Consider the following 11343-nt stretch of genomic DNA (forward strand, 5'->3'; position numbering starts at 1 on the left):
ATGCCTATCACCTATTTGATGAAATACTTCAACAAATGAATTATGGATTATGGTGATTATTATGTGTTCAAGTAAGTCATGCTTTGTCAGTTTTCTTCTATCGAGTCCTGGGGTACTTATACCCGAAACATTAGTTATGTACCTAGAGCCATGTCATGTTTTAATGATGCTCTTAGTCAAGCTATGATCCTTAGACTTCAGACAGTCTTATAACTCAATAAATATCAATAATCTCATAAACTCAGTTAGTTGTCAGATATCAGTAGTATTTCATTAGTCAATGGAATTCAGTAACTCAGCCTATGTTCAGTTCAGTAAATCATGTTCATTATCTATTCAGATGGAAGTAGATATTAGTACCGAGTAAACCTAAGGATGGGAACTTACCTGTTATATGAGGGTGTGATTCTTAGAAACAATCCTTACATTCTAGAACCATGTAGATAGCATAGGTTGAGACATCATAGCCTACTATATAATGGTAGATGAGGTGGATTAACCTGCTATATAAGGGTTCCCACCGTTCTTACTAGAGTTATCTGTTATTGTCCTTACCAGTGGGAAGGTATTGACACCCTTCCAATCAGGGTACTGATTGGACCCCAGCTCAGCTATTATAGCATATTTGGGTCATGTCGGTTAGATGACTACTTCCCACAGTTTTAGTATTAGTATCAGTAAAAGAACTCAGATAGTTCTTCAAATTTTAGGACTTTCAGATATAGTTAACTCAGATACAGTACGGAACTCAGCTAGTTCCATCAGATTCAGGACTAGTAGATATAGTCACTCATGTTAACAGTTATATTAGTTATCAGTATGTCATGTTATCAGTATTTAGATTCAGTAATCATGTTATGACGGTATTAGTGTCAGTTATTATGTCTAATGCATGTATTCTCATGCTCATGATAGTCAGTCTGTTATTATTATTGTTCATACATATGAACCCCATGCATTTAGCCTACCTCACATGCATAACAATACATTCAGTCGTATTAACACATTCGCACTATGGTGCTTATACCATAGGTTTAAAGACACGATCTCCAAAGCATCAATAAATTCCAGATATCAGCAGTTAGAGTTAGTAGTGAGTCCTCATCCTCTAAGGACATGATTATTTCTCTATTATCTCATTAATTAGTTTATTAGTTGGAGTTAGTTAGGTACAAGTACCATCAAATCCTCATTCAAATAGTTCAGTCAGCTAGAGGCTTTCCAAACTATTATGTTTAATTAGTTTATTTCAAATATTATGTTACAGTTTGAACATTATGGCCTTTTAGTTCATATTTTTGTGTTATACAATCTTTTATGCAGTATACAGGTACAGATATCAGTCATGGGTTAGCTTGTGGTCCTTCGGGGTCATGAGCACCGTGTAGCATTTTGAGTACCAGATTCAGGGCATTACAAATTGTCCGATCATAATATTTTAGAAAGTTACTTTAGTTGATCTCGTGGAGTGAGAGATAATAGAGTTTAACATTATTCTCAGTATGGATAGGCTCCACTCATGCTATGCCTTAATTGACAGTAGAAACAGAATAGTTCATTTTCAGTTCCTAAATGAATCATTCCTTGAATGGAGGGGTAGTACCACAGCTCTTAAGGGTCAGTTGATTTCGTACCTTAGAGCGAGAAAGGTGATATCAAAGGGGTGTATTTATCATCTTGTGCGAATCAAAGACTCAAACTTAGAAACTTCAACTCTTGAATCAGTTCCAGAAGTAAATGAATTCTCAGATTTATTTCCTGAAGATCTTCCCAAAGTTCCTCCCAAAAGGGAAATAGACTTCAGAATAGATCTTATTCCAGATACTCAGCCTATTTCTATTCTGCCATTTAGAATGGCTTAAAAGAACAGTCAAAGGATCTCCTAAATAAGGGATTCATTAGACCCAGCGTCTCCCTATGGGGGGCACCTATTCTATTTGTGCGTAAGAAAGATGATTCTCTTAGAATGTCCATAGACTATAGTCAGTTGAACAAATTCATAGTCAAGAATAAATATCCACTTCCTAGAATCGATGACTTATCTCAGTTATTTTTCAAAGATAGACCTCAGGTTAGGCTATCATCATCTTAGAGTAAGGGAATGTGGCTTCCAAAAATAGCTTTCCAAACTCAGAATAATCACTTTGAATTTCTAGTCATGTCCTTCGGTCTCAGGAATTCCCCAGCAGCCTTCATTGACTTAACGAACTGAGTGTTCAAGTAGTACTTAGATATGTTCATCATAGTCTTTATTGATGACATTCTTGTTTACTCCCATAGAGAAATTGATCATGTAGACCATTTCAGAATAGTGTTGTAAACTCTTAGAGCTCACCAGTTATTCGCTAAATTTAGTAAGTGTAAATTCTGGCTAAGATTAGTAGATTTTCTTGGCTATATTATTTTTAGTGATGGCATTAGATTTGATCCTCAAAAGATTGAAGCGGTGAGAAACTATCCTAGACCATCTCTCCATCAGATATCAGGAGTTTCATGGGTTTAGCTAGCTATTACCATTAGTTTTTTGAAGTATTTTCTTCTATTATATACCCCATTTCCAGATTGAATCAAAAGAAAGTTAAGTTTTAGTGGTTAGATTCCTGTGAAAAGAGTTTTCAGGAATTGAAGACTCGACTCACCTCAGCCCAGTTCTTACCTTGTCAGATGGTTTAGATGGGTTTGTTGTATACTGTGATGAATCCAGAGTAGGCTTAGGTTGTGTCCTCATGTAGAGAGGTAAGGTCATAAACTATGCCTCTAGACAACTTAAACTCCATGAGAAAAATTATCAGACTCATGATCTTGAGTTAACAACAATAGTATTCGCCTTAAAGATTTAGAGGCATTACTCGTATGGGGTGCACATTGATGTGTTCACTGACCATAAGAACCTGTAATATATTTTATCTAAGAAAGATTTAAATCTAAACCAGAGAAGGTGGTTAGAGTTGTTAAAAGATTATGACATGAGTGTTATGTATCATCCGAGCAACGCCAATGTAGTGGCTGATGCTCTCAGTAGAATGTCTATAGGTAGTGTTACTCATGTTGAGGATGGTAAGAAAAAGTTATCTTAGGAAGTTCATCAGCTTGTCCGACTAGGTGTCCACTTACTCAATTCAGTAGAAGGTAGTGTATAAGTGTAGAGTAGCTCAGAATCATCTCTATTTTCTAAGGTGAAGGAAAAGCGGGATAGAGATCCCAGTCTAGTTAAGTTGAAAGAATTAGTCAGACATTAAAAAGTAGAGGTTTTTTTTCTAAGAGGGAGATGGTGTTTTGCATTGTCAGGGTAGATTGTGTGTGCCTGGTGTAGATGATTTATGGCAATAAATTCTTATAGAGGCGTATAGTACGCGTTACTCTATTCATCCAGGGGATACTAAGATGTATCGTAGTTTGTGGGAGATTTATTGGTGGAGTGGGATGAAGAGAGATATTATAGAGTTTGTAGGTAAGTGCTTTACATATCAGCAAGTTAAGATTGAGCATCAAAAGTCTAGTGGGTCTATGCAGGAGATTAGTATTCCCACTTGGAAATGGGAAGAAGTAAATATGGACTTTGTGATGGGTTTGCCTCGTACTTGTCATCAGCATGATTCTATTTGAGTTTTCATAGATAGGAAGAACAAATCATATCATTTCTTGCCAGTCCATACCTCTTATTAAGTCGAGGACTATGCCAAACTCTATCTCAAAAAGTTGGTTAGGTTGCACAGTGTTCTCTTATCTATCATCTCAAATAGAGGTACCCAGTTTACCTCTCACTTCTAGAAAACATTCTGAAAGGGTCTTGGTACCCAAGTCTATCTCAGTACATCTTTCCACCCTCAGATAGATGGTCAAGCAGAAAGGACCATTTAGACTCTAGAAGATATATTGATAGCATGCGTAGTTGATTTAAAGGTAGATGGGATGACCACTTGCCTTTAATTGAATTTGCATATAATAATAGCTATCATTGAAATATTCATTTGGCTCTATTTGAGGCTCTTATGGTAGGAGATATAGATCTCCAATTGGTTGGTTTGAAGTAGGTGAGACCGCAGTAGAGGTCCTAACTTGGTGTTTGATGCTTTAGAGAAGGTTCAGTTGATCAGAGAAAGGCTTAGGATTGCCCAGAGCTGACAGAAATCGTATGCAGCTGTTAGGAGAAAGGATCTCAATTTTATGGTCGGTGATTTTGTGTACTTGAAAATCTCTCCCATAAAGAAAGTGAAAAGTTTCGTCAAGAAAGGAAAACTCAGTCCCAGATATGTCGGCCCCTTCAGAATTCTCAGTCATTTTGGAAAGGTAGCTTACGAGCTTGAGTTGCCTTCAGATTTAGCCTCAGTACACCCAGTGTTCCATGTCTCATTGTTGTAAAGGTGTATTAGTGATCCAGCATTAGTTGTTCCCTTAGAAAGTGTAGATATTCAGAGCAGCCTTTCCTTTGAGGAAGTTCCAATCAAAATTCTTGATCACCAAGTTTGTAGACTAAGGAATAAAGAAGTTTCATTAGTCAAATTTCTTTGGTGGAATTAGTTCATTGAGGGATAAACTTGGGAAGCAGAGGCAGTATGCGGATCGAGTACCCTTATTTTTTCTCCACGAATCCAGATTCAGTATAATGTACTAATCTTCTTAAGATTTCTCTCTATCATGCTCAGTTTTAGTTGCACATTATGTTCATGTAAGTTGTGTATTCATGAGTCAGTTCAATCATGCATTCCATGTATCAGATATTCATGTTTAGTGTGTGATCTCAGTCCATTAGTTTTCCCTCAGCTTGACCAGTCCCATTCGAGGACGACTGATACCAAGGGGGAGATATTGTAATACCCTGCATTGCCTTAGCATAATCTAAGTCCCAATACATGATTATTTGTATATAAAATTTTTAAAACACTCATTATTTTTAAGTTTAGAGCTTGCTATTCCGTAGGAAATTGAATTAGATTTCCAATAATATAAAATTTGCCTAAATCCAATAACCGGGTAAGAAGTTATGGAAATTTTGAGTTTCAGTCGTTAAAACCCATCATTTTAACCACTAGCGCATCGCGGAGTAGCATAATTTCCCATTTGGCAAATTCCAGTGAGGGTCCACGAACCTGGTGCATCGCGTCATAGGCCAAATTAGCATTTGTCATTTTCCAGTGTTGAAGCATGATATCACCGCATCACGGTGAGCTTCCAGGTCACAAACAAGGTGGCAACATGATTACACCGCATCGCACCACTATGCATTTTCCCAGTTGTCCAATTCCAGTGACACGGCGCGATGGCGCCAGATCTCGCCAGTGGTGTTTTTTGGAAAATTATAAAAATTAAAAGTGTTACCCAAGGTTAAAACAGTCTTTTCCTATTTTTTCAATCCGCCCAGGTGTGATATTTAAGCCCTAAAAATGTTTTTAAGTTCATTATTCACTCAATTTTCCCCCAAAATTCAAGAGCTTTCTATCTAAAATACAAACCCTTGCTCTCAAATTCAAGGTCAATCCTCAAGAATTCACCAAGAATTTCAAGAAATACCTTAGTTAAGGTATGTTAAATATTCATCCATGGATTCCAAGTATCCCATTTTAATTATCAAGTTATAATCTTTCCAAGTTATAATGTTTTAAATTATGATTCCACCTATGAATCTCCATGAACTATGATTTTATACCATGTTTCAATGAATTGTTGTTGTTATTCGATTCTCCATTTTTTAATGTTATCATTTATTGAATTAAACCATGACTTAGTGTTTTTCATGTTAAATTCATGTTATTTATACAAGTTCCATAGTATTCCCATGATTTGACTAAGCTACGAACTACAAATGTTTGATAAAATACTTACAAGAGTGATTGATTTAATAAAAGCCTTAATGTTATGTCTTTCAAGTTTTGGCGTCCTTTTACTATTATTGCTTTTTAGTCTTGGGGGTATTGAATACCTGAATAGTGTCAGTACAATACAAAATAGTCTTCAGAACATATTATGGGCATTATGAGAATAGTCAAATATCAGACCGTTAAACTCAGAACAGTCTAGTATTTCAGTGTCTTTCAATTGGGAGTAGGATTTAGCACCGAGCGAGTGTAGGGATAAAAGATTCCTTTTTAGATAGGCAGAGTCGGTAGTAGCAGTCTCTATACTCCAGAACTACGTAGACAGCGTAGGATATGATAAGTCACCCATCAGATTAGGCTTGTCTATCTCACAGGGGTCACCCGTCAGTTCAGGCTTAACTTCCTTTGTCCTTTAGACGTTATATCACTTTAGTGGATCCACACAGCCAGTGTTAGTACTTGTGGCGTGTTATTAATATTCTTCTCACTGAGGTTACAAGTTGGACCCCAATTAGCTCAAATTGGGGAATATCGGTTGGATGATATCTCCCACAGTCTAAGATATAGTCTCAGTTACAGTCCCAATTCAGTTATTCAATCTTAGTGTTGTTTGACCAAAGCATACAGATTTTAATTATTTTAGTATTTCAGTTTATAGATTTTACTCAGTTTATGTTATATCCTTGGTCATGTATGCTCAGTATCTATAAATTTTCACGTATCTTTAGTATTTACAGATTTTCATTCATACTTAGTATTTATAGATTTTTATATGTTCCCAGGACCTATAAATTTCATGTTTTCTATTTAGTACTTCATGTTTTACATGCATATATAGTTAATTATTAGTTCTATTCATGAAACTATGCATATCAGCCTACCTTATTTAGCATACCAATACATTCAAAGCACTGATCGCATACCTTTTCTTTTGCGCTATGATGTATTATATCATAGGTTGACTCTCAATTCCCAGCTCGCGATTAGACTTATTAGATCCTCAGTAATAGCAGTGGTGAGTCCTTCTACTTCGAGGATAGGCTTACTTTATTTCATGTCTCAGTTTAGTAGTTAGTTGGAGTTAGTTGGGGCCTGTCCCATAAACTTATAGTCATTCAATTTTAGAGGTTTATCAGACATTAGAATCAGTTATTCTGTATTCAGACATTATAGTTAGTTATCTAGTTTATCAGTATTTTATCAGATTCAGCCAATTATTCTATAGACTCATATTTCAGTTTTGAATTCAGTTATTAAAACCTTATGGCATGTCAGCATTCTTCTGCATTTATGATCATGTTATCCAGTGCTCTCAGAAGGTACCAGCTCATGAGTTAGCTTGTGGTCCCTCGAGACTGTAAGTACCGTGTGACGCCCAGGGTGTGCTTTCGAGGCGTTACATAAAGCTTGGGCATGCCAGTATGTATATCATTGAAAAACTCTCCAAAATTAAATTGGTAAAAGTTCTGCCAAAACTCATATTTGAGAAGGATCAAATTTGTGATGCCTGCCAATTGGGTAAACAGACTAGAACATCGTTTAAAGTCAAAGATGTTATCACTACTACAAAACCCCTTCAAATAGTCCACATAGATCTATTTGGTCGCACCAAAATGCAAGTATTGGTGGAAGAAAATATGTTTTTGTTATTGTTAATGGGTTATTCTCACTTTACTTGGGTAATGTTTCATAATCATAAACATGAGACCTTCACAAATTTTGAGATCTTTTGTATAAAAGTACAGAAAGAAGTGAGACACTTCATCACCTATGTTCACAATGATCGTGTTGGAGAGTTTAAAAATAAAGCTTTCTTGGCATATTTTTAAACATAGTGGGGAGTTTGAAAATAGAAAGAAGAGGGACATCTCATCACTTATGTATCTGGTGTTGAGTACTTGCTTGTTAAATAATAATTTTCAAAGTGGCAAAATTAATACAACTCTCTTGACCCAAAAGCTTGTCTCTAATTTACTCTTTGTGCAAATTTATGTTGAAGATATTATTTTTGGTCGTCCTTACATCTCCTTATGTGAGAATTTTACTAATTTGATGAAAGGAGAATTTAAAATGAGCCTCATGGGAGAGCTCACAGTTTTCTTGGGATTATAAATCAAGCAAACACCCAAAGGAACTTTCATTTGTCAAGCCAAATATACGAAGAAAATTATCAAAAAGTTTGTCATAGAAAAGGGGAAGGCCTTTGGAACCCCAATGAGCCCATCCACAAGTCTTGATTCAACATCTGTAAATAACGTTGATAAAAATACATATAGGGGAATGATTGGATCACTCCTCTACTTGACCGTCAGTCGACTAGACATATTGTTCAGTGTGTGTAAGTGTGCAAGGTTCCAATCGGCTCCTAAAGAGTCTCATCTGATTGTCGTCAAAAGAATTATTCGATTTCTCATTGGAACACAGGATACTGGACTATGTCACCCTTGCTCCTATCATTTTGACTTAATTGGATATTCAGACGCTGACTTTGCAGGTAATAAGAATGATAGAAAAAGCACTAGTGGAACATGCCAAATTCTTCATGATGCCTTAATTTCATTGCATAGCAAGAAGCAAACTTTAGTTGCTCTATCAACAACGGAAGTTGAATACATAGTCGTTGGAGGTTGTACTACTCAAAATTTATGAATTATGCATCAACTACATGATTTTAATTTGTCATTTAAATTTGTGCCTATAATAAGTGACAATGCCAGTGCTATTAGTTTGTCCAAATATATTGTGTGTCACTCTAGGGCTAAACACATTGATATAAAATAACATTTTATTTGAGATCATGTAGAAAATGATGATTTTTCCCTAACATTTGTTGATTCCAAAAATCACTTGGCAGATATTTTTACTAAGCCCCTGTTAGAAAAAAGATTTTGTTTCCTTCAAAAAAGACTTGGTATTATCAGTAATAATGACTTATGATCTTATTTTTGGAAAAAAACTTTTTAAATTACCTCATTATTTTTTACTACTTTTAATTTTGGTAAACTTTTTTGAAAAAGTTCATCATTACTTTTACCTCTTTTACGCCACTTTCACCTCCTCTCCACCTTTTTATCTTCCCAATACCCATTTCTATCATCTTTTCACCTCAACAGTCACCTCATTCACTTCACCTCTTTTCATTCTCCCCTCGGTTCATCACCCCTCTTCATCTATCCATCTATTCTTCTTTCTCTCTGCTTCTTTAAAACCCTTGTTCAGACTTCTCTCCAATAACCAAAACTCGATTCACAGAAAATCTCTCTAAATCATTTCCAGACCCTCTCTTTGATTATTATGTTCTCATCTCAAAATCTTCTAACGAATCTCTATCCCGCTCACGACAGTCAACTATCAATAAAAAATATCCTACTCCTAGCCCTAACCTCTTCAGTCAAGAAACCTTATTCAAATCCTTTGGATTCTTTTCCTCCAGAAAAGATGCATAAATTTTAGACCTGCTCGTAAAAAGACAAGTTTACCACCTTTAAAAATCACTCAGTTATACTCGATTGAATAGTAAATCTTTGTAAATTAAATTAAGATCATTGCAATGTCAGTCATTTCTTTAAATTTCAAGACCTGTAACTAGTTTTTTATATGGACTTGAAGTTTATGAGGATACTATTCAAATATTCTCTGCCAATCTCTACCTCTTTCCTGGTAGTGGTGAATTAAAGACTCTTGTGTTTGGAACAAGAATCATACTCAATGATTTTCTAATTGAAAAGGTGTTTGATATAAAGTTTTCTGGGGTAATTCCCTTTATGAGTAGTTCTTGGCCTAAAGATTTTCAAGTCGACTTTGAGGAAGTGAAAAATACCTTGCCCAATTCGGACACAACATCTTCAAGCATTGGTCCCCTGTCTCTCTGCTTTATGTACCGTATTATGGCTCACATCATTTCCACCATAATTATCCCAAAAAGGGGCTCCCTTAGCAACATAACCTGTCGAGATATTTTTGCCCTATATTGCATGTGAAAAAACACAAAATAAATTGGGTTGATTGGTTTTGCAAATACATGCTTGAGAGTGTTGCAAATGTTCATGCCTCTGCCAGTCTGCCTAATGGACTGGTGATTACCTCGATCAAAGTCTCTGCTACTTATGATTCCTAAACTTTTGCCAATATAGGATATATCTTGGTAGATAATGAATGGTGAAAAGAGAACTCTGCAAGATCAAAATCGGATCTCCCTAAAGTAAGCAAGTCATCTTCTAACCCCATGCTTCCTATGTTGAAAGAATTGAAGGAGCTCAAGGATCGCTTAAAAAAATTAAGAAAGGAGTGATGATGCTTCAGGAGTCGACTTCTAAGCTACTGAAGATTGGGAAGAACACAAGCACTGATATAGGCAAGGTATGATTGACTACTGATGGATTCAAACAAAAAGGTGTCAAGCTATTCACCAGGGTGTTAACTCACATGGAATCCCTCAAGTCTGAGGTCAACTCCTCAAATGACGATCTTGCAATATCTGTCCAAAACTCCTACTCCTTCTTCTCTAAAAATATTGAAAAATCTTATGAATAATTTTTCTAAAACATACACAATACCCTCACATACTTTCTGGTCAAGCATTAAATGATGACTTTTGTTTAAAATGGGGTCTTATTCCTTCTTTTGGGGTTGTAAAAAGATTTTTAAATACTGTCTGCCATACTTTTTTCTATTTTATTTAGTCTTTTGATAATCTATTTAACTGTTTACCTATTATATGCCTACTACTTCTTTTGCTTGTCTGTCTGCTGTGTTATTTTATTTTATCATCCCAAAAAGAGGAGAAAGCGGGAACATTGAGGTGCTTGCAACTCAGGGGAGCAAGTCGACTATTAAGAAAATAAGAGTCAACTGATGCTCTAAGAAAGCAGGAACATTACATATACTTTCAAGTCAAAGGGATCAATTGACTATCAAAGGATGAGAGTCAACTGATGCTCCTAGTCAAAATGCTAAGCAAGAAAGGGGGAGCAAATCGACTGCAAAAAATAGAGAAGTCAACTGATGTTTATTATTTATCATTATCAAAAAGGGGGAGATTGTTAGGCCCATATTTTCACTATATATTTTAATAAGCATAAACTAATAAGCAAATATCTTACAGGATAGTGGAACACTCCATACTTTTTCTAGTTCAATTTAGCATTGAGAATGTCAAGAATTGACTTCAAGAGAGAATGACTTTTCAAACATATAAAATTTTCTAGATTTAGACCCTTTAGTGTGTAGGAATTTGAACTAGCTTTCTAACGATATAAGATTTGCCTTAATTCGATGACCAGACAAGAAGTTATGGCAATTTTAAGTTCCAATCGTAAAACACCATCATTTCGGTCACTAGCGCGTCGCGGAGACAGTTTAAATGACAATTGTCAATTTCCAATAAAATTTTGTGATTCCACCGCATCGCGGTGATGTCCTATTTCATAATTGTCACTTTCCAGTGAGCCTCCGTGATAATGGCGTGTCGTAGAGGTGGCCAAAATGTCAATTTAGAAGCGTACCGTGATAGATCCATGTCGCAGTG

General features: G+C 35.8%; 1 protein-coding gene across 1 annotated transcript; it reads left to right on the plus strand.

The window, feature by feature from the left end:
- Positions 1–8030: 8030 nt before the first annotated feature.
- On the plus strand, positions 8031–8465 carry LOC124894885 (secreted RxLR effector protein 161-like). Its single transcript, XM_047405380.1, has one exon. It carries the CDS (start codon positions 8031–8033, stop codon positions 8463–8465), a length of 435 nt encoding a protein of 144 aa, XP_047261336.1.
- The last annotated feature ends 2878 nt before the right edge of the window (positions 8466–11343 follow it).

This window comes from Capsicum annuum, unplaced genomic scaffold (assembly GCF_002878395.1).
Source record: "Capsicum annuum cultivar UCD-10X-F1 unplaced genomic scaffold, UCD10Xv1.1 ctg78100, whole genome shotgun sequence".
NCBI classification, from domain to species: Eukaryota; Viridiplantae; Streptophyta; class Magnoliopsida; order Solanales; family Solanaceae; genus Capsicum; species Capsicum annuum.

Bases quoted from the DNA above. Each gene is read 5' to 3' on its own strand.
- LOC124894885 (XM_047405380.1), top strand. From the start codon at position 8,031: ATGAGCCCATCCACAAGTCTTGATTCAACATCTGTAAATAACGTTGAT.